General features: G+C 43.1%; 1 protein-coding gene across 1 annotated transcript in view; it reads left to right on the plus strand.

The window, feature by feature from the left end:
• Positions 1–24180, plus strand: part of LOC309400528 (progestin and adipoQ receptor family member 4-like) — a gene marked incomplete at both ends in the record, with an annotated part of 269626 nt that extends 245446 nt beyond the window's left edge. Inside the window, 2 exons of the mRNA XM_081969095.1 lie at positions 22449–22667; positions 23747–24180. Of these exons, the coding sequence (XP_081825221.1) occupies positions 22449–22667; positions 23747–24180 (653 nt within the window). The remainder of the gene's footprint in view (positions 1–22448; positions 22668–23746) is intronic.
• Between the last annotated feature and the right edge of the window lie 458 nt (positions 24181–24638).

Genomic DNA, 24638 nt, shown 5'->3' on the forward strand with positions numbered 1-24638 from the left:
AGCTCCAATCCCAGCTTCAGGAAGGTTCAAGTGATACGGAGTTTAAGGGGCCCCACCTCTGTGACTCACCCCCCTTCTATCCAGCAGCTCCAATCCCAGCTTCAGGAAGTTTCAAATGATATGGATTTTAAGGGGCCCCCACCTCAGTGTCTTTGTCTCTGTGACTCACCCCCCTTCTATCCAGCAGCTCCAACCCCAGCTTCAGGAAGGTTCAAATGATATGGAGTTAAAGGGCCCCCACCTCAGTGTCTTTGTCTCTGTGACTCACCCCCCTTCTATCCAGCAGCTCCAATCCCAGCTTCAGGAAGGTTCAAATGATATGGAGTTTAAGGGCCCCCACCTCAGTGTCTTTGTCTCTGTGACTCACCCCCCTTCTACCCAGCAGCTCCAATCCCAGCTTCAGGAAGTTTCAAATGATATGGAGTTTAAGGGCCCCCACCTCAGTGTCTTTGTCTCTGTGACTCACCCCCCTTCTATCCAGCAGCTCCAATCCCAGCTTCAGGAAGGTTCAAATGATATGGAGTTTAAGGGCCCCCACCTCAGTGTCTTTGTCTCTGTGACTCACCCCCCTTCTACCCAGCAGCTCCAATCCCAGCTTCAGGAAGGTTCAAATGATATGGAGTTTAAGGGGCCCCACCTCTGTGACTCACCCCCCTTCTATCCAGCAGCTCCAATCCCAGCTTCAGGAAGGTTCAAATGATATGGAGTTTAAGGGCCCCCCACCTCAGTGTCTTTGTCTCTGTGACTCACCCCCCTTCTATCCAGCAGCTCCAATCCCAGCTTCAGGAAGGTTCAAATGATATGGAGTTTAAGGGGCCCCACCTCAGTGTCTTTGTCTCTGTGACTCACCCCCTTTCTATCCAGCAGCTCCAATCCCAGCTTCAGGAAGGTTCAAATGATATGGAGTTTAACGACCCCCACCTCAGTGTCTTTGTCTCTGTGACTCACCCCCCTTCTATCCAGCAGCTCCAATCCCAGCTTCAGGAAGGTTCAAATGATATGGAGTTTAAGGGGCCCCACCTCAGTGTCTTTGTCTCTGTGACTCACCCCCCTTCTACCCAGCAGCTCCAATCCCAGCTTCAGGAAGGTTCAAATGATATGGAGTTTAAGGGCCCCCACCTCAGTGTCTTTGTCTCTGTGACTCACCCCCCTTCTATCCAGCAGCTCCAATCCCAGCTTCAGGAAGGTTCAAATGATATGGAGTTTAAGGGCCCCCACCTCAGTGTCTTTGTCTCTGTGACTCACCCCCCCTTCTATCCAGCAGCTCCAATCCCAGCTTCAGGAAGGTTCAAATGATATGGAGTTTAAGGGCCCCCACCTCAGTGTCTTTGTCTCTGTGACTCACCCCCCTTCTACCCAGCAGCTCCAATCCCAGGTTCAGGAAGGTTCAAATGATACGGAGTTTAAGGGCCCCCACCTCAGTGTCTTTGTCTCTGTGACTCACCCCCCTTCTATCCAGCAGCTCCAATCCCAGCTTCAGGAAGGTTCAAATGATACGGAGTTTAAGGGCCCCCACCTCAGTGTCTTTGTCTCTGTGACTCACCCCCCTTCTATCCAGCAGCTCCAATCCCAGCTTCAGGAAGGTTCAAATGATATGGAGTTTAAGGGCCCCCACCTCAGTGTCTTTGTCTCTGTGACTCACCCCCCTTCTATCCAGCAGCTCCAATCCCAGCTTCAGGAAGGTTCAAATGATATGGAGTTTAAGGACCCCCACCTCAGTGTCTTTGTCTCTGCGACTCACCCCCCTTCTATCCAGCAGCTCCAATCCCAGCTTCAGGAAGGTTCAAATGATACGGAGTTTAAGGGCCCCCACCTCAGTGTCTTTGTCTCTGTGACTCACCCCCCTTCTATCCAGCAGCTCCAATCCCAGCTTCAGGAAGGTTCAAATGATATGGAGTTTAAGGGCCCCCACCTCAGTGTCTTTGTCTCTGTGACTCACCCCCCTTCTACCCAGCAGCTCCAATCCCAGCTTCAGGAAGTTTCAAATGATATGGAGTTTAAGGGCCCCCACCTCAGTGTCTTTGTCTCTGTGACTCACCCCCCTTCTATCCAGCAGCTCCAATCCCAGCTTCAGGAAGGTTCAAATGATATGGAGTTTAAGGGCCCCCACCTCAGTGTCTTTGTCTCTGTGACTCACCCCCCTTCTACCCAGCAGCTCCAATCCCAGCTTCAGGAAGGTTCAAATGATATGGAGTTTAAGGGGCCCCACCTCTGTGACTCACCCCCCTTCTATCCAGCAGCTCCAATCCCAGCTTCAGGAAGGTTCAAATGATATGGAGTTTAAGGGCCCCCCACCTCAGTGTCTTTGTCTCTGTGACTCACCCCCCTTCTATCCAGCAGCTCCAATCCCAGCTTCAGGAAGGTTCAAATGATATGGAGTTTAAGGGGCCCCACCTCAGTGTCTTTGTCTCTGTGACTCACCCCCTTTCTATCCAGCAGCTCCAATCCCAGCTTCAGGAAGGTTCAAATGATATGGAGTTTAACGACCCCCACCTCAGTGTCTTTGTCTCTGTGACTCACCCCCCTTCTATCCAGCAGCTCCAATCCCAGCTTCAGGAAGGTTCAAATGATATGGAGTTTAAGGGGCCCCACCTCAGTGTCTTTGTCTCTGTGACTCACCCCCCTTCTACCCAGCAGCTCCAATCCCAGCTTCAGGAAGGTTCAAATGATATGGAGTTTAAGGGCCCCCACCTCAGTGTCTTTGTCTCTGTGACTCACCCCCCTTCTATCCAGCAGCTCCAATCCCAGCTTCAGGAAGGTTCAAATGATATGGAGTTTAAGGGCCCCCACCTCAGTGTCTTTGTCTCTGTGACTCACCCCCCCTTCTATCCAGCAGCTCCAATCCCAGCTTCAGGAAGGTTCAAATGATATGGAGTTTAAGGGCCCCCACCTCAGTGTCTTTGTCTCTGTGACTCACCCCCCTTCTATCCAGCAGCTCCAATCCCAGCTTCAGGAAGGTTCAAATGATATGGAGTTTAAGGGCCCCCACCTCAGTGTCTTTGTCTCTGTGACTCACCCCCCTTCTATCCAGCAGCTCCAATCCCAGCTTCAGGAAGGTTCAAATGATATGGAGTTTAAGGGCCCCCACCTCAGTGTCTTTGTCTCTGTGACTCACCCCCCTTCTATCCAGCAGCTCCAATCCCAGCTTCAGGAAGGTTCAAATGATATGGAGTTTAAGGGCCCCCACCTCAGTGTCTTTGTCTCTGTGACTCACCCCCCTTCTATCCAGCAGCTCCAATCCCAGCTTCAGGAAGGTTCAAATGATATGGAGTTTAAGGGCCCCCACCTCAGTGTCTTTGTCTCTGTGACTCACCCCCCCTTCTACCCAGCAGCTCCAATCCCAGCTTCAGGAAGGTTCAAATGATACGGAGTTTAAGGGCCCCCACCTCAGTGTCTTTGTCTCTGTGACTCACCCCCCTTCTATCCAGCAGCTCCAATCCCAGCTTCAGGAAGGTTCAAATGATACGGAGTTTAAGGGCCCCCACCTCAGTGTCTTTGTCTCTGTGACTCACCCCCCTTCTATCCAGCAGCTCCAATCCCAGCTTCAGGAAGGTTCAAATGATATGGAGTTTAAGGGCCCCCACCTCAGTGTCTTTGTCTCTGTGACTCACCCCCCTTCTATCCAGCAGCTCCAATCCCAGCTTCAGGAAGGTTCAAATGATATGGAGTTTAAGGACCCCCACCTCAGTGTCTTTGTCTCTGCGACTCACCCCCCTTCTATCCAGCAGCTCCAATCCCAGCTTCAGGAAGGTTCAAATGATATATCAAATGATCTTGTTCGCACGGCCGACTCAGTTGTCAACAGTACTTGAAACAGGCCTTCCCACACTGGCTGTAAGTTCATCTCCGCCAAAGATGTAATCAGAACCCAGTAGCCACTTCCGTAACCGCCACTGGGCTTTCATGAAGCCAGTATCATCTGAGGGTAGCAGAGATACTTGATCCTAAAGCAATGCCACATCAATGCTTCATATAGATATATGTGATGGGGGCAGAGGTTACTAGCACATGCCTCCCTGTTGAACAGAATTTCAATTTTCTGCTTTGTTGCAATCAAGTAATTGAAGGTGAGGAAAAGTCAACGTCTTGCTTCATCATACATCTGGACAGTGAGCTGTTTGTCCCCATTGCTGTATCAGAGGCCACCAAGATTTAGCAGGACCAGTCCCAGGCTAGACTACGTTCTTCCCATACATTAGCTTGCACTCAGGAGTCAATCACTAGTTTTCAGTTTGTAGACAGCAAATTCAAGAGGTCATCTCGAGAAATAGCAAACCTCCTCTCCTGAGATAGGATTTAAAATAGGACAACCAAGTATACAGTTCTTCTACAAAAACATCTTTTTTTTCTCACATTTTTTTTAATTTTTAAACATAAAAGATAACATTAAACATTTTTCATCTATTGCGTACAGCATGTCCTTTGGTTACAAGTGTTTTTGCATCCGTATTTTCGATTACATATACAATCACAGATTTTCCATTCAATATAACCAAAAACCTCACTTTCATTGTACAGCTTATATTCAATTACGATTAATATTTCTTTCTTTTCAATAAACTTAATTCTCTTACATTCTTGATTGTCTGCTTAACAACATACCTTTATATAATCATTGTCTCATTTTAACTATTTTTACAATATAAAAGAATTTACCAAGTGTTTATGTTTATATATCTATCACTATTTTCAACAGGATATCTTTATAGTATGCACTTAGAGTTATATATTATATTACCAATCCTCTATCAAATGTACATTAATTCATTTACTATCTTTATCCTTCATTTTATAACAAAAGATTCTAAATTATTCATATATATGTCAGTGTTTCATTGTATTATTATTAATCTAACAACATTATTATATTTTTGCTTTTCTCCTTCAATTAAAACATTGTATCGTTATTAGTCTATTTAACAACATTATTATATTCTCACTTTTCTCCTTCAATTAAAACATAAGTAAAACATTATTCATGTCCAGGTTCTTTTTTCCAGCCACTGATAAAACAAATCCCATATCTTATAAAATTGCTCGTCTTCTTGTTCTCTAATTTCAAATGCCAATTTGCTCATTTCAGCGCACTCCATTATCTTTCGAATAACTTCTTCCTGTTTTGGTATCATTTCGTTTTTCCAGTTTTTTGCAAATACAATTCTAGCTGCTGTTAAAACGTTTACAATCAAATATTTTAAGTCTTTGTTGTAAATTTCTGGTATGATTCCCAGTAAAAAGATCTCTGGTTTGAGGTCTATGTGTTTGTGTATCATTTTCTCCAACCACATGTGGATTTTAGTCCAGTATCTTTTAGCTTCAATACAAGTCCACCACATGTGGTAGTATGAACTCGGTATCTGATGACATTTCCAACACTTTTCCGATTTATTCTTGGACATTCTTGCAATTCTCGTTGGGGATAGATGCCACCTGTAAAACATCTTATACAAATTTTCTCTATATGCAGTTGACATTGTCATTTTATAATTTTGAGACCATAATTTCTGCCATTTTTCTAAATCTATCCCATACCCAAAGTTTTCCCCCCAAGCTATCATAGTTTCTTTAACTTGTTCCTCTTGTAATTTAGTCTCTAATAAATATCCATATAGTTTTTTAATTACTTTTTCATCAGTACCTATTAAAATTTTATCTAACTCAGTCATTTCATTGTAAAGACCTATTGATTTTCTATCTTCGTTATATCTAGATTGTATCTGTAAGTATGAATACCAATTCATTTCTATTCCTTCTTGTTTCAACTCTTGAATAGATTTGAGTTCACCCTCTGTATTCAATATTTCAACATATCTTACTGTTTGTTCCTTTTTATATATTATTGGATCTGAAAATGCTTCAATAGTTGATATCCAGGCTGGAGTTTTTAAGTAGTGTAATCTTTTAACCTTTTCCCAGTTTAATAACAAAGCCTCCCTTATACAATGTCTTCTAAAATAACCATGTGCTTTAGTTCCCTTATACCATAAAAAAGCATGCCATCCAAACAATAAATCATGACCCTCTACATTCAATAATCTGGAATTTTTTAGTGTTACCCACTCCTTAATCCACATCAGATTTGTTGCTTGACAATATAACTCCCAGTCAGGTAGGCCCAATCCTCCTCTTATTCTAGCATCTTGTAGCAATTTAAGTTTTATTGTTGCTTTTTTCCCTTGCCAAATAAACTTCAAGTCTATTTTATTTAGATCTTCAAAAAAGTCCTTGCCCAATCTAATTGGAATTGTCTGGAACAGGTTTAAAATTCTGGGTAAAATGTTCATTTTAATTGTAGAGATTCTTTCTAACATTGATAGTTGCAGGTTTTCCCATTTCATCAAATCAGTCGCAATTTGTTGTTTTAGTCTAGTATAATTATCCTCCTTGAGAGTGCTACATCTAGGTGATAAGTATATCCCCAGATATTTATTTATTTATTTATTTATTTATTATTTATTTATTTATTATTTTATTATTTTATTATTTATTTATTTATTTATTTACTTACTTATTCATTTATTTATTTATTTATTTATTTATATTTATTTATTTAACCTTACTTGTGATTTGAATCTGCAAAGCTTCTTCCAACTCTTCCTTTCGTCTTAATGGTATGCTCTTTGTCAAAATCTTTGTTTTGTCTTTATTTATTTTCAAGCCTGCTACTTTTCCATACTCCTCTATTCTTTCCAACAATTTGGGTGCTGTCTCGAATGGGTCTTCAAGAATAAATACCAAATCATCTGCAAATGCTTGTAGCTTGTATTCTTCTTTTTTAATTTTCATTCCTTTTATTTCTTCTTCTCTAATCTTTCTATTTAAGACTTCTAATGTTAAGACAAAAAGTAACGGTGATAATGGGCAACCTTGTCTCGTACCTTTCTTTATTTCAATAGAATCTGTCAATTCTCCATTTACCATTATCTTTGCGGTTTGTTTGTGATATACCATTTGTATAGTTTGGATAAATTTCTTACCAAAATTCATCTGTTCCAATTGTGAAAACATGAATTGCCAATTCACATTGTCAAAAGCCTTCTGTGCGTCAAGAAAGATCAAAGCCATTTGTTTTTCACGATGGGCCTCATAGTATTCCAAAGTATTCAAAATCATTCTCAAATTATCTTTAATTTGTCTCTTTGGTAAAAAACCATTTTGATCTGAGTGGATAAAACTGTTTAAATACCTTTTGAGTCTTTCTGCTAGTATAGATGCAAATAACTTGTAATCTGAATTTAATAAAGATATTGGTCTATAGTTCTTGGCTTGTGTTAGATCTGTCTCCTCTTTGGGTAGCAATGCAATATATGCTTCTGACCACGATTTAGGTATTCTGCTCTCTGATATCACTTCATTCATAACTTCTAAAAGAGGGAGAGACAAGATTTCTTCAAATGTTTTGTAGAATTCCACTGGTAATCCATCTGGACCTGGGGCTTTTCCATTATTTTGTTTTTTGAGTGCTTCCATTAGCTCCATCATTGTTATTTTACTTTCCAACCTTATTCTAGTTTCATCTGGTATCTGGGGAAGATTAGCATCCTGTAAATATTTTTTAACTCCCCCCTCTTCCATTTTCTCTTGTTGATACAGCTTAGCATAGTAGTCTTGTATAATTTTCTTTTTCTCAGCATTTCCATAATGAATTTGTCCTTGCTCGTCTCTTAATTGGAGTATTTTCTTTGCCTCTCTCTCTTTTTTCAATTTATATGCCAACCATCTGCCTGTTTATTTGCATTTTCAAAGTAATTCTGTTTAGTGCCTCTGATTTTTTGTACCAGTTCTTCCTTTTCCAGTAGATCTATTTTATGTTTGATTATATCCATTTTTATTTTAACATCTTTTTTTTTGTGTCGATCTCTGTAACTCTTTTTCAAGTTTTTTATAGTCATTCTCTAGAGCTTTATGCGTTTGTCTTTTCTTTAAGTTTCTTTTCCTTGTATAGTCTATTATAAGGCCACTAATAACAGCCTTCATTGTGTCCCAAAGGTTCTGCATTGATGTATCTTCTTTTCTATTTTCTTTAAAGAAAAAAGCCAATTCTTTTTCCATTTTCTGTATAAAATCTTTTTCTTTCAATATGATATTATTTAATGTCCATCTAGATCTTATCCTTTGGCCTTTCCATTTAATTGTAATTGGATTATGATCCGCCCATGTGCTTGCTTCAATCTCAATTTCTTGTACATTACAAATCAATTCTGTTGAAGCCCAGATCATATCAATTCTGGAAAATGATAAATGTCTATTTGAATAAAAAGTATATTGTTCTTTTGTAATATTTCTTTCTCTCCATATGTCTTTTAAGTTTATTTCATCTATCATCCTAAAGAAGGATTTCGGAAGCAGTTTTCTATTTAACTTTGTTGTTTTGTGTGTTTTATAGTCCATGTTCTGGTTTACAATGCCATTAAAGTCTCCCATCATACAAATATCAACATAGTCCAAGTCCGAATTTTTTTTGTGCAGTTTTTTATAAAATTCATCTTGCTTTTCATTAGGAGAGTAAATTCCAATTAAAAGTATTTTTTTAATATCAATAATTTCCACCATCAAAATTCTTCCCTCTTCATCTGCATAAATTAATTTCACTGGAATGTTATCTTTAATGTAGAAGATCACTCCTCTTTTCTTGCAGTTCGCCAGTGTAGTAAATGTTTTCCCAAGCTTTGGTTGTATTAGTAGGTGTTCATGTCTCTTTTGAATATGCACTTCTTGTAGACAGATTAAGTCGCTTTTTAGTTTTTCTAATTTGTGAAATATTTTCCTTCTTTTAATTGCTGAGTTAAGTCCATTTATATTAATTGTAATCATTTTTTCCCCTCCATGTTTATACTTTATATACAGGATTCATAGCTCTAGTTGATCTGGGTTCTCGTTGTTCTCTGAGATTTACACCGCCCACCGCGCCTTCTTCCTTATCAATTCCGCCTACGGCTCCTTCTACTTTTTCAGCCTCAATTATAGGTGTCTCCAGTGATTGCACCAATAATTCTTCTTTTCCAGTTTTCTCAGCCATTTCTCTGAAATGTTCTGCATAGAAAGCTTCTGCCTTGTCAATTGTATCTATTCTGTATCTTTGTCCTTGCCATGTAAATAATAAACCTTCCGGTATGAGCCATCTATAATTAACGCCTTTTTTGATCAGAACCTTAGTCAAGAATTGATATTCTCTTCTCTTCTCTCTCACTCTTCTAGGAATTTGTTTCAGCACTACAACCTCCTTGCCTTTGTATTCTAATTTTCTATCTCTCATTTTCTGTAATATTTGTAGTTTGATTGCTTTCTTGGTTAATCTTACATGGACTTCCTTTGGAAGAGCATTTCTCATTGCGTATCTTGTATATACTCGAAATGCTTCATCTATGCCATCCATCATCTTCTCTTGGGATATCTCTGAAACATTTATCAATATCTCAGATATTATCTGTACTAAGTTCTCTCCTCTTTCTTCTTCTATGTTTTGAAATCTTTAAAAAAAATTCAGACCTATCCATCTCCCATCCTAATATTCCACTGCTCTCCCTTTCCACATCGCTCACTCTGCTATCTAACTCCTCAACCTTCTTCTCTTCTTGTTGAACTTTTGCTTCAATTTTTTGGACTCTATTTTCATATTTCACCATCCAATTTTGCATATCTTCCATTTTTCCTTCCATTTTAGCAACTTTTTGTTCTATTTTTTGAGTTTGCTGCTCTATGTTCTCAGTCTTCTTTACAATGGTATCTAACTTTTCATCCTTACTATCAGCTCCTGCTTGTAATTTCTGTATCGCTTACATAATTGAATCTAAAGTTATTCCCTTCTCCTTTTCTTTGTCCTCCTGCTGGTCAGGAGGCAGGGTGTTAGGGTTCTAAATACCATGCAGAAATAAATAATTGTCCAAGGCAAAACATCATTTAAGGTCCAATTTATTCCGCAGGCAATTTAGCACGGCTATGGAAATTCCAACTCTGGAAGTACATGCTCTGGGTTCACCCAGTTGAAAGTTCATGATCTCTCCCCACACCCACAAATCCATCACATGTTCCAATCATCATCTTCCACGCTGGCATGTACACCCATCTTCTTCCGGCCAGGTGTCGAGGTGCTGAGACAAAAGATGACCTTGGCTTCTACAAAAGAATGTCAACAATCCATTCTACAATCCTACTCCTTTCTATTCCCCCCTCCCAACTACTACACTATTGAAACAGCATAGAAAATTATAAGAAAGTGTGGCAGGCCAAAGATCCAAAAAAGAATATAATTACAGGCCTGACAGGCGGCCTCTCCTCAAAAGAAAAATGTTTCCTGCAAAGAGAATAACATAAAATTTAACATAACAAAATTAACCACCTCTTCTCCACCCAGGGGAACCCCTTGACTTCTCGGGAAACTTCCCATTGAATTGCTTTACTAACTTCTCCACTTTTTGGTTCCCACTGTTTACCCAATTAGCTTCAGACCAAGGGTAACCCTTCCAATGCACTAAGTACTGTAAGCAACCCCTATTCAGCCTGAAATCTACTATTTTTTCCACCTCAGATTGTGTTTCCCCTTCCATCACTAAAGGAGGAGATTGAGCTTGGGTGGATGCTCTTCTGTTAGACCCAATTGCTGGTTTCAACAAGCTACAATGAAATTCTGGGTCAATTTCCCCTAGACTTCTGGGTAGACTGAGTTGAACTGTAACTGAGTTAACTATCTTCACTATTGGGAATGGACCTAGAAATTTTGGACCCAATTCCTTGCTAAGCATTTCTAATCTTATGTATTTGGTAGATACAAAAACATTGTCCCCCACACGGTAGGGGTTTAGGAGTGAGCGACGTTGATCATCTTGCTGCTGATAGGCTTCTGCCGCAACTGCTAGAGCCTTCTTCGTATTCTCCCTTCCTTTCTTTAGCATGTCCATCCATTCACTCAAAGACATGAAAGGAGGAGGTTCTCTAGGCAACTCAGGCATGGCAACAACTTCCATGCCACTGGTAATCTGGAAACCCGCTAATCCTCTGCTGCTGTGGACCGCATCGTTGTACGCCACTTCGGCGAAGGGTAGCAAGTCCGACCAGTTGTCGTGCTGATAGACCACAAAACACCTGATGTATTGTTCCACCACCGCATTGGCTCCCTCTGCTGCGCCGTTCATGCTGTGATGAACCTCTGAGCTCAGTTCTTGTGTGGACCCAATAGATCTCAGGACCTCTCTCCAGAACTTGGCTGTGAACTGGACTCCGCGGTCTGAAATGATCCTCTTGGGTACTCCATGCAGGCGATAAATGTGTTTCACAAACATTTTCGCTAATTCGTTTGCGGATGGCAATCCTGAGCAAGCAATGAAGTGTGCCTGCTTAGAAAACAAATCAATAACAGTCCAAATTACTTTATGCCCACTGCTGTCTGGGAGTTCCATGATGAAGTCCATTGCGACCTCTTCCCATGGCCGTTTCGGGCTCTCTGCTGCAGGTGCTGTAGGTTCTGGGCTCTTGGATCCAATCATCCACGGCTGGCGTTGTTCTTCCTCCGAGGCCTCCCCTTTGATAGGACTCTTCGTCACCTGAAGTTGGGGGTCCTCTTCCAGAGGTCGGTTGGGCATTTCCCCCTCCGAGGCCTCCCCCTTAGTTGGACTCTTTGTCACCTTCAGTTGGGGATCCTCCTCCGGAGATTGTTTGCCCTTTTCCTCTTCCGAGGCCTCCCCCTTGGTAGGACACTTCATCACCTTAAGTTGGGGATCCTCTTCCAGAGGTTGGTGGCCCAGATGACTCTTCTGTGGTGGCATCTGGGGCCCTCTCTTTACTGCCGTGGTGGTTGGTGCGCACGGTTGTGGCATTGGGGCTGGAGCCAAGCACTCTGACACTCTGTGGCCAAGTTGACAACAATGGTGGCATTTTATTGGCCCCCACGAGGAATGGAACCTAATTACCTCCTCATCACATTGGACTGCTCTCCACCTTGTAGCTTCCTCCTTGGTAAACCCTTCTTCCATGGTGGAGATTGCTTCTCTATAAGAAGGTGGGGTAAGAACCTTTTGGGGCATTGCAGATTTTCCCGCCATCCATCCTGCAGGCCTCCCTTTGATAATACCTTCTTCCATGGAGATTTCTTCTCTGTAGGAAGGTCTGGTAAGAACCTTTTGGGGCATTGCAGGTGCACATTTTCCCGCCATCCACACTGCAGGCCTCTTTTTGGTAAACCCTTCTTCCATGGAGAATTCTTCTCTGTAGGAAGGTGGGATAAGAACCTTTTGGGGCATTGCAGATGCACCTTGTCCCGCTTCCCATCCTGCAGGCCTCTCTTTGGTAATCCCTTCTTCCATGTTGGAGATTGCTACTCTGTAGGAAGGTGGGGTAAGAACCACTTGGGGCCTTGCAGGTGCACATTTTCCCGCCATCCATCCCGCAGGCCTCGCTTTGATAATACCTTCTTCAATGGAGATTTCTTCTCTGTAGGAAGGTCTGGTAAGAACCTTTTGGGGCCTTGCAGGGGAGACTGGAACCAGTGGGGAGGTCAATCCCTCGGTTGGCCACTGCCCAGCTTTCTGCCATGGTGCCATCTGCTGAGAGAGGGCAGGTGCCCACTGGCATCCCTCCCATCCATGACCTGGGGTTAAGACCCATCCCAGGGTTGCCTGCTTCACAGGTTGCAGCTCAACCAATGGTGGCTGGCTAGGGGGGTTTATGTGCCAAGGACCCTCCTGCTGGCTTGGAGGAGTTATGGGCCAAGTAGGTGCCCTCTGCTGGCTTGGAGTATTTTCCCATGCTGATGGCAAAGGAGGTGGCCAGTGGCATCTCATCCATCCAAAATCTTGGAAGAAAACCCAATCTGGTTTTGCTTCATTTACTGGTTGCAGCCCCATTTGTGGTGGCTTGCAAGTGAAAGATGCTGGCCAATTCCCTTCTTCCTGCCTCGGTTGAAATTCCCATTTTGAAAGGGAATCTGTCTCCCAGTTAGTTGCAGGGTAATAAGCCATTTCATTTATTGCCGTCTGGAAGGAGTCCAAACCTCCGTTCTAGGGTTTTTTTTCCCCAAGCCTTGCTTCCAAGCTGGGGGGGAAGGAGGGGGAGCATGCACTCACGTTTTGCTGAAGAAGTTGGTCTGAGACTTTCATTCCTTTCATCTTCTAACTGGGTGTAGAAAAGTCTTTCCCAGCCCCCTCCGTCCTCTTGCCAGATGCAATAAAACTGGAAGCAGCATTCCATTGCCTTTGAAGTTCCGGCACTCAGCTTCTTATCACCAAAAGCTTTCTCATTTTTTCTTCGCTGATATTTTACGCTGTCCCGGTCAGCTTTGGGAATTCAGCACCCCCCCATCACCAGCCCCTCCATCACCAGCCCCTCCCCCCTTGCGAGGGGGAGGGTGCTAGTGAATTATTTTAAAGGAGAGAGTTGGAATAATGTTAGCGTTCTAAATACCATGTATGAAAGATGCTGGCCAAATCCCTTCTTGCTGTCTGTGTTGAAATTCCCATTTTGATAGGGAATCTGTCTCCCACTCAGTTGCAGGGTAATAAGTCATTTCATTTATTGCTCTCTGGAAGGAGTCAAAACCTCCACTCCAGGTTTTTTTCCAAGCCTTGCTTCCAAGCTGGGGGGAAGGAGGGGGAGCATGCACTCACGTTTAGTTGTCCGAGATGGTCCGGGAAGTCCATCAGAGATAACTGCGTGGGGATGGCTGGAATCTCCATTCCTTTCATCTTCTGGCCATCCTCTAACCGGGTGTACAAAAAGTATTTCCAGCCCCCTCCGTCCTCTTGCCAGATGCAATAAATCTTGAAGCAGATTCCTTTGCCTTTGAAGTTAGCAGAGAAGCATTTTTCTCAGCTTCTTATCTCCAAAAGCTTTCTCATAATTCTTCGCTGATATTTTACACTGTCCCGGTCAGCGTTGGGAATTCAGCACACACACCCCATCACCAGCCCCCCCTGCGAGGGGGGGGTTGCTAGTGATTTATTTTAAAGAGAGAGTTGGAATAATGTCAGCATTCTAAATACCATGCATGAAATCAATCAGAGACCAAGGCAGAATCATCCTTAAAGTTCCAATTTAATCATACAGGCAAGTTAGCACGTCTATGGAATTCCAACTCTGGTCTTCTTCCTGGAATTCCACCCAGTTGAAAGTTCATGATCTTATCCCCACACCCCATAATCCATCACATGTTCCAATCATCATCTTCCACTCTGGCATCTACACCCCTCTGCTTCCGGTCAGGTGTCGAGGTGCGGAGACAAAAGATGACCTTGAGCTTCTAGAAAGAATGACAACAATACATTCCACAATCCTACTCCTTTCTATTCCCCCCTCCCAACTACTACACTAATGAAACAGCATAAGAAATTAATAGAGAGTGTGGCAGGCCAAAGATCCTAAAAGAAACATAACTACAGGCCTGACACCAACAGGTGTTGTTTTTCTACTCATCTTCTAATTTTTTTCTTCTACAATCTAGTCCAGTTAATATCACAAAGATTTAAACATCAACTTATGAGGATAAAAGTTTATAGGTAAAGTGGAGGGGGAGAAAAAAGAAAAAGGGAGGGGAGAAGAAGCAAAAATGAAGATCTTTCACTTAAAAAGAAAAGTGAGAAAGAGAAAGGAAAAAGAGAGGAAAGTAAAAAAGAATAGAATAAAATAAAAAAGTAAAAAAGAGGATAGTAAAAAAAAATCTTCAATCCAATTTACTCATATTTAAGGCAAACCGTCCATTTATGTCTAAAATCTTCAAAAAATAAGAATAAAATAGAGAGAGCAACGAAGAAAAAAAAATCAAAAATCAATACTTCAAAGAACCCCCCCAAAAATCACCATCTTCCCAGCAAGTTAATATAAAAATAGTATGAAAACTGCCACCAAGCTAAAAAAAAAAAGAGAGAGAATAGATTCAGTCTCTTTATTTTTTTAAAGATAAGAGTCTTTCCAAGGTCACTCTGAGCTTTCCCTTAAGGCTTCTATTTAGTCTAAAGTAAGTTTCCAGATACTGAAAGATTCCACAGAAAACAGCTGTTCAAACAAATGTATTTCTGCCTCTCACAGCCCTGAACCTTTAAGGGAATTGATTCTGTCTAGTAACAATGTTTCAAGTCCACTAGATGGCAGTGTTAATTGTATCAACTCCAATGCTTGCTTCTTCCGTCTTAAATTTTTTAAAAACTTTTCTTATAAACAAAACGCCAATATAACAAAAGTAGCCAAACCAGAAATAAAAGGGAAAAGAATCTTCAGGGCAATTAAGATTTAAGTATGTTCAAAGCCCCCCACGAGGTCCAAAATTAAAAGCCTAAAAAAACGCAATGAGCCAATCCACATTGAATTACAATGAGAGTCCAGCCTGGCTTCCGAAAGTAAAAAGGGAAAAAAAGGGAGCTTTAATTGGTAAACTGATATCCGCCGCTTTTCTCTCTAGTCAGCCTTATTTTAAGTTAAGTTTCCAAATTCAGGGTGTTCTCTTTCCAATAGAAAAAAGGGTTTAAAAACTCACCAACACGACATGCTTCTCTCCTGCGCTTGCGTGTAGGGGCTGTCAGCAGCTTCAGCAGTCTGGTGGCTGACTCCCGATCGCTGGCAAAGGGGGCTTTTCCTGGATCACCAGAGACTTTGCGAATGTCTCTGGGACCACTGGATCTCCCCCTACCTTTCACCGTCTCTTCGGGATGGCTTAGACTCAGATTGAGTCGTCCAGATGATCCGAATTAGACGGCTATTCCAGAGAAGTTGGAACAGACATCTTCTCGCTGCGATGTAAGCCCCGCCCCCTTCTACAAAAACATCTTATGTGCCACATATGGAGTCTCCCAGTGTTGTAACCCAACCTCATCTTATAATAAAACAATTTTATTTAAAAAGATGTAAAAGAGACAAAGGCAACCTTTCATCCATTCAAGGAACTGATCCGAAGTTTTGATTCCACTGAACAAAACTTGTTTCTACTTGGTTTATTGCCAATAAGTTCCCAATTGTTCCATTATCTGCCATAAAACGTGTACCTTTATTGCTATTAATGGCTTCAATCAACCTGTATCAGTGTATTACCCACTCCAATATGATCTTAACAGTCATTTGAACATTCGCTCTTGCACATCAGCCAAACATTTAGTCAAATCACCCACTGAATAAACGACTCATCAAAAATATTTAAAACTTTCCCGCTGCTGGCAATTCAGTGTAATCCATTTGGATTCCACTTGGAAAGGCCATACAGCCAATTCCCGTCCCCCAGCAACCTGCTATTTCACATGGAAATACATTGAAATGTATTTCCATTTCACAAGATCAACCAAAGCTTGCATTCCCCACTGACTTCCCTCATGCATTTCCTCATGATTGCTTTGTTCACTATCCACAATCCATTCCTTATAATCCATCTCCATAAGTGTATCTAAAACCTGTATAAATGTCTCCCATTTCCTGCTTCATTATTCAACAATATTAAAGCTTGTATTAAAGAAACACTTCACACATTTGCATCAACCAACCCACTTCCAATTGGCTCACATCAACCAGTTGGATCAACCAGCTTCCCGGCTTCTAAAACCTTCTCAAATGTGTCCCTATTAACTACCACATATATCCATCCATTCCTTTGCCACCTTCAACTCAAGAAGATCCACTAAGGACTAAATTAATACCCATCCTGGTATCCTCCCAATATTCAGAGTTATCCTCAGGATACCAATCCACACAAAAAACCAAAGGCCAAACTTGCACTACCAGATCCATTTTGACAAAAAATGCCACAGGTTTCCTTTATCCCAGCCCAGGCTTGAGCTAACTACCCCTTCAACAATACAGTCTTCCACTGCTTCAACTCGTGAAAGCTTTTCCTACATCAGGCAAGCTCAAAACAGGAGCTTGTATCATCACATCTCTATATCTCCCTGATTCTCCACAATCTGCAATAACCAACTACGCCCAACATCTTTCTCACTACCTTCCTACTCTTAAGCAAGGGATGGGTGTCTATTCCTTCTATCCCTTCTGGATTTATTCTCCTTGCATTTTGTACTTTCCTCAACCTCAGCTTTCTTTTCTCCAGACAACAACAAATTATCTACATATTGCAACAGCTGCAACCCCCTGGACTGGGTAAACTTCTCCAACACCTGTTCCACATTCGCAATTAACAAATGCAGACTTCCTGAAAAGCCCCGTGGTAAAGCTGTTACCATATGTATTCAAACGTAAAAATGAAGGAAAAACCTTTCAAACCTACCACACTAAAACCTTTGAATCCATGCCTCTACTTGTTTACAAATCAGCATTCAGCACTGTATTCCATTCGAAAGCATCAGCATTCGAAAATGCTCAGCCATAAAAACATAAATGAGGGTGTTAAACAAACTGCCCCCAAAAGGGAAAAAAAACTTAAATGAGATATCTCGGGTCTTCACTCTGAAATTCATTTAACTAACTTTAAAGACAACTTCTCCGTGCTATAAGTGCATCTAAACACCTTAAAAAGTTCTAGCAATTATGAAATCAAGATCACAATTCAGAGCACTTCCCACATAGCTGTCATTCTGCAGAAGCAAGCCACCCTTGGCCCCTGCTCTCTCTCTCAAACAAAGAGGAAAAAAAATGTGTAAAAGGGAAAGCAAGCCGCATTCCCCCCCTTCCCCCTCACTCATCCCCTCTCTTGCTGCTGCAACACATCAGAAGAAAACAAGAGAGGGAAGGGGAAAAATACTTCAACAAAGACATTTTCAAGAAACTTTTAAACTCACTGACATCTCCCACTGTCAAGGGATCATTCTCAGTTCCTTTGTCCTTCCAACACTAACTATTGTCATTACAACAACAACCCTTCCAAACTACTATTCCCTAATATACATTAGTCGTAAACAGACTAACCACAGACATTTACAGGTCTCGAAATCACATTTGGATTTGGATTTATTGGATTTATATGCTGCCCTTCTCCCAAAGGACTCAGGGTGGCGTACAACATTAAAAAACACATCACAAAAGTTAAAAGGAAATTAGATAAGTATCCAAAAAAACAAACCCAATTAATATAAAAATAACATTTTAAAAATTAGATAAAATTAACAGGCCAGGCCAGCATGCTGGAAAAGCCAACTTTTTAGGGTGCATCGGAAGGACCGGAGGTCGGGGATTATGCGAAGCTCCGGGGGCAGCTCATTCCAGAGGGAAGGCGCTCCCCCTGGGGGTCGCCAGCCGACACTGTCTGGCCGATGGCACCCTGAGGAGGCCAACTCTGTGGGATTGTACTGGACGGTGGGAGGCTACTGGTGGCAGTAGGTGGTCTCGCAGGTACCGTGGGCCTAAGCCATCGAGCACTTTAAAGGTCATAATTAGTACCTTGAATTGCACCCGGAAAACAACTAACCCTAACCCTAACCCTAACCAGTGCAGGCCGCCTAAAAGGGGTGTAACATGGGAGCACCTAGGTAACCCCATGATAACCCGCGCGGCCGCATTCTGGACCAGCTGAAGCCTCCGGGCGCTCTTCAAGGGCAGCCCCATGTAGAGAGCGTTGCAGTAGTCCAGGCGAGAAAGGACGAGGGCATGAGTGACTGTGCATAGAGCATCCCGATCCAGGAAGGGGCGCAACTGACGTACCAGGCGAACCTGGTAAAAGGCCCCCCTGGTCACGGCCGTCAGGTGTTCTTCTAAACTAAGCCACGTGTCCAGGAGGACTCCCAGACTGCGGGCCCTCTCTGAGGGGGCTAAAATTTCTCCCCCTATCATCAAAGATGGGACAACATGCACAAATTGGGATGACGGAAACCACAGCCACTCAGTCTTGGAGGGATTGAGCTTGAGTCTGTTCCTCCCCATCCAGATCCGCACAGCCTCCAGGCATCGGGACATCACGTCGAGGGCATCGTTTGGGTGGTTTGGGGTAGAGATGAAAAGTTGGGTGTCATCAGCATATTGATGATACTGTACCCCAAAACCACGGATGATCTCAACCAGCGGTTTCATATATATGTTGAACAGGAGGGGTGAGAGAACCGACCCCTGGGGCACCCCACAAGTGACGTGCCTCGGGGTCGATCCCTGCCCTCCAGTCAACATGAACTGCAACTGATCCAACAGGTAGGAGGAGAACCACCGTAAAACGGTGCCCCCACTCCCAACCCCCCGAGTCGTTGCAGTAGGATACCATGGTCGATGGTATCGAAAGCTGCTGAGAGGTCTAATAGGACCAGGACAGAGGAGCAGCCCCTGTCCCGGGCCCGCCAGAGATCATCAACCAACGCAACCAATGTCGTCTCCGTGCTGTACCCGGGCCTGAAACCTGACTGAAATGGATCCAGGTAGACAGCTTCATCCAGGTACTGGGGAAGCTGACGTGCTACCACACTCTCGACAACCTTTGCTACAAAGCAAAGGTTGGAGACCAGACAATAGTTGGCTAAAGAAACTGGGTCCAGGGAGGGCTTCACATGTGGCAGCACTAAGTCTCCCCATAATCCTGTCCATGCCATTGGGGGTCACAAGGTCAAACTCATCCCAGATTGTCTCCACAAGATTCATGCCCATCGACTCGCCCGAGTCTACCCAGTCAGAGTCCAAGCCTGTCCGGATCTGAGTCATTTTATCCTGCAGATACTGAACAAATTCTTCAGCCCTACCCTGCAAGGGGTCTTTCTCAGTTCCTTGGTTAAGTAAGGAGCGGGTCACCCTAAACAGGGCGGCTGGGCAGTTATCTGCGGACACGATAAGAGCGGAAAAATGTTGTTGTTTTGCTGCTTTTATCGCCACTAAGTAGGATTTAATATGAATTCTTACTAGTGTCCGATCAGATTCGGACCGGCTGGCCCTCTAACCACTCTCTAGGCATCTTTTCTGGCGTTTCATCTCCCGGAGCTCCTCGGTAAACCAGGGAGCTACCCGGGATCGACACTGGGTCAGAGGCCACAAAGGCACAACGCGATCCAAGGCCCCAGTGGCCGCCCTTTCCCAGGCTTCCACTAGGGCTTCGGTCGAGTTGTGAGCAAGGGATTCAGGAAAAGTCCCAAGCTCCATCAGGAACCTTTCAGGGTCCATCAGGCATCTGGGGCAGAACCATCTTGTCGGTTCTGCCTCCCTGCTGCGAGGGGTAGCAGTATGGTAGTCAAGCCTGATGAGGAAATGATCAGACCATGACAAGGGTTGGATAGAAATATCCCCTAAATCTAGATCATTCATCCACTGCCCAGAGACAAAAATCAGGTCGAGCGTGTGTCCCCTATTATGGGTGGGGTCTTTAATTAACTGAGTTAGGTCCATAGCCATCATGGAAGCCATGAACTCCTGAGCTGACTCAGATGTCTCGCCAATGGAAGGCAGATTGAAATCCCCCAGGATCATAAGCCTGGGGAAATCAACCGCCAATCCAGCTAACACATTCAGCAGCTCCGGCAGGGCCGATGAAACATAGCAGGGAGACAGGTACGTAACAAAAAGGCCCACCTGAACTCCAAGGCCGCATTTCACAAAAAGGGACTCACACCCGCCTATCTGAGGCACAGTGACCTCCTGAGGTCTGAGACTTTCCCCAATAACCACTGCCACCACCACCACCACCACCCCACCGCTGCCCTGGGCTCTCGGCTGGTGAAACGCTTCCTGCAAAACATGTCCTGTTACTTCCTGTTACAAAGGGGGGGATCAGGCTATTTCTGACCAGGTCACTGTCACCTTCTGATTATGGTCCAAGCTGTGATTTTCCGGAAAAGTTTGCTTGCTGGTCAGATATTAAAGATGGAGTCTATCAGGTTCCTCAAATAACCTCATCCTATTTACCCAAATAATCCAGATTTTTAACCTTATTCTCTCAGCCAGTGATGGCAAACCTTTTTCTTATGGTGTGCCAAAATTATGTATGTGCATGCCATCGCGCACGAATGCATGCCCACACCAATTCAATCCTCCCCGCCCATCTGCACATGCGCATACGATCCCCCCCACGCATGCATGCATGACCCCTCCTCAGGCTCTGGAGGCTTTCCTGAGGCCTGAGGAGGGCGAAAACGGCTTCCCCCACCCCCCCAGAAGCCAGAAACAGAGCCTTTCCGAATTTGTGGTTGGCCCGTTGGCCCTGTTATTTGCCCTCCCCAGCCTCTGGAGCCTTTCCTGAAGTCTGGTGAGGGCAAAAACGGAAGGCCAAAAATCAGCTGACATGCATGCCAGAGCTGACAGCCGACGTGCCAGCAAACATGGCTCCGCGTGCCACCAGTGGCATGCGTGCCATAGGTTCACCATCATAGGCATATGCCATTCTGATAGCATAGCACCTCTAGAAATCCTTCCCTGCAACCACTTTATGCCAGAACCTGGATAGCTGGATAGTTAATGCATAGAGTAAGTCTTCAACTTACAGCCATTTGTTTAGTAACCATTCAAAGTTACAGTGGCACTGAAAAAAGGTGACTTATGATTGTTTTTCACTTACGACCCTTGCAGCATCCCTGTAGTCACATTATCAAAATTCAGACACTTGGCAACTGGCATTTATTTATGATAGTTGCAGTGTCCTGAGGTCATGTGTTCACCTTTTGTGACTTTCTGACAAGCAAAGTCACTGGGGAACCAGATTCACTTTACAACCATATTACTAACTGAACAACTGCAGTGATTCACTTAACAACTGTGACAATAAAAGTTGTAAAATGGGCCACAACTCACAACTGTCTTGGTTAGCAACAGAAATGTTGGACTCTATTGTCATAAGTAGACAATGTATGGTGTCTGGAAATCATGTAAAACCCCCAAAGAGATATTATAGTGTTTCTCGATGTCAGCAAATTTAAGCTGCAAATCTGGGAGCTGAAGTCCATACATTTTAAATTTGCCAACATTGAGAAACAGAGATATGATACATCTGTACGTCTGCTCAGAGAACCTAAGAGAAGTTTTAATAGTGTAGATTAAGTAGATCACAAACTTGGAGATCTGCAAGTGTTTTTTAATTCTAACATTTTCTCTTTGTATTTCTGCTTTCTTCTGAGAAATATCCAATATATCATTCACAAAAATGACTGGGACAAGGATGCCATTTCTTTCATCCCTGTCCCCTAATATTTTTGAGTGTTGCCGAAAGTTTCCTCACCTGAAGTAAACAAGAGGAAATCAATAAACCAGCTTCCCCCAGTCTGATATCTTTCAGATATATTGGGATTTCAACCCCCAGAATTCCCAACCTGCATGCAATTCCAACACATTAGGAAGTCACAAAGCTGTGGAAGGATTAGGGAGGTCTGTACTAAAGCAAAAGTATCTCTTAAAAGGAGGGCCCATAGATTGAGTGTCCCTACACAAAAATGTTTTGGTGCAATTTCTGGATCCATGAAATAACTTTCATCATTGCTCTGTGACAGCTGATGAACAAAGGATGCTGCTTGGGGTAAACCTGTTATGGGTGGGATATGATGCAGGAAATACTGATAGGATTGCAAAAAGAAGCAGGGCTCTCTGGTACTAATTGGACTCTCTCAGTTGTTTCTTTCCTCTTCTTTAAGGTATCCCTCTGCTGGGGTTTCTCTTCGTGCTGCCGCTGACCATTCCATGGGCTCAACTTTCAGAATCATGGCTGGGAGTCGTGCACTATTTAGCTTGCATTTTTCCACAGCTGGGCAGCGTGCTTTACCATCTCTTCATGAATCATGAGGGAGGCCCTGCTGTTTACCATACCTTGCTCACCCTGGATATGTGTGGGGTATGCATGGTCAACACTTTGGGTGAGTTAAGGTGCTCCATTGTTATCCATAGATGACTTACTGGATTGGAGGAGCAAAAAAGGGACAAAGTTGCAATGTGTACTGAGAACACAGGAGAGCTGAAAGTGGTATTTTTTGAACTGGGAGCAGGTTGCATAGAGGGTATATGAGCCAAATTGTGTTGGCTTTGGGTACTGAAGAGCCAATCTGTATGTGATGGCAGAAGCCATCTTGGGTAAAAGCTCAAGAATGAAGAAGAGGTAAGAGGGGTGTAGAATTGAGCAGTTCTGGTTATGCTTGGAAAGGAAATACTCATGCTGACTTAAAAGAAACTGAATTTAAAACAATGAAAAAATACTTTCAGTGAATGATCCTTTGTAAAGATTATTTGGGGAACAGGGGCTTTCTATTGTTGTAAATACAAGACTGTTCTGAGAGAATCTGAAGGACAGCTGAAATATTTCAAGAGTGTTACATGTAGTCCTTGCTTAACTGTTTACAATAGACTTTTAGAAAAAAGTTATGACCCATTTATCAAAGTTATGACTCCTGCATGCATTCTTATGAGGTCATATGATTGCATTTCAGGTGCTTGGCAACCAAGCATTTGTGACTGGTTGCAATATCCCACAGTCATGTGATCACAATTTGCAACTTTTTTTGCCATTTTCCAGCAAAAAACAGTAACAATGCCCACTGGATATGCTGGATTTGTTTAATGACCATGTGGTTCAACCAAGTGACTCACTTAACCTCTGCATTGACTTGCTTTATAACAGCTGTTTAAAAGGTTGTAAAATTGAGTCTGGTCACATGATGCCTTGATTTATGCAGCAGTGACTTACAAAATTCCAGTCTCCATTGTTGTTGGAGACTACCTGTAGTGACTGACCATGTAAGCCAGGGGTGTCAAACTCACGTCATCACAGTATCACGTCATGTAGCAGGACTTTTTTCTCCTTTGCTAAACCGGGCCTAGGTGTGGTCAGCATGTGACGCATCCGGCCCATGGGCCGGGAGTTTGACAGCCCTGATGTAAGCTGATTGTCATTGTTTTTATCCTTAATTTCTTGGTGGACTGACTGTCTCTTTCCACACAGGTGCTCTACCAATCATCTACTGCACGCTGGCCTGCTCCCCACTTCTTCGTTCTATTGCCCTGCTGGCCTACACAGGCTTGTCAAGCTATGGTATCTTTTGTGCAGTGACTGCTCGTTCCAGTGTCCGGCGCTTACGAGCCTTTGCCTGGCAGGCTCTGTTCCGCTTCTTCTTCTTCTATTTGCGGTGGGTGGGATTAGGCACTGGCCATCCCACCTCTCTGCGTTCATACCTCATTATGGATGGTCTAGCCTTTCTTGGGGGCGTCATCAACATCTCACGAGTGCCTGAGCGCTGGAAGCCAGGTTGTTTTGACTATTGGTTCAACAGCCATCAGATTATGCATGTGCTGGTGGTGGTCAGTATACTCTATCTTCACTGGGGAGTAGTGGCTGATCTTCATTGGATTGCCAACTATGCCTGTCCAAAGGAATGACCACATCATGTTTGGATTCACCCCTTCCACAGAAAATCTGCTGACTGAGAAGTGGGTGATGTATAAGGTGTGAGCCACTGTACTCATTGTTCTACAAGGGCTGAAGTGCATAAGAAAGGACATCTTCTGGACATAATTTATTTAAAAGAGGCTGCATTTTTTCCCCTGTGGGGTTAATACAGTAGTTTCCTATTGGTTGATTATTCATGGATCAACTTGTCTAAGATTTGTATACTTCTGAGTCTAAAGTAATGAATTTCCACCACTTGAAATTCTTAGATCAGTTTGTGCAGTTCAACTTTTCTTCCAAATGACAACAGGCAAATATAATTTGGTTAAAAGCCATCTTGATCTCTAATAAGATACAATCAGAGAAATAATCCACTGTACTAGTGAAGATTCCCATCCCATCCCCAACTCTTACTTTTTTTTGCTGTAGGACTTTTTGTCATCAGAGC

The sequence above is a fragment of the Natrix helvetica genome (assembly GCF_964273705.1).
Source record: "Natrix helvetica genome assembly, chromosome: W".
Lineage (NCBI taxonomy): Eukaryota > Metazoa > Chordata > Lepidosauria > Squamata > Natricidae > Natrix > Natrix helvetica.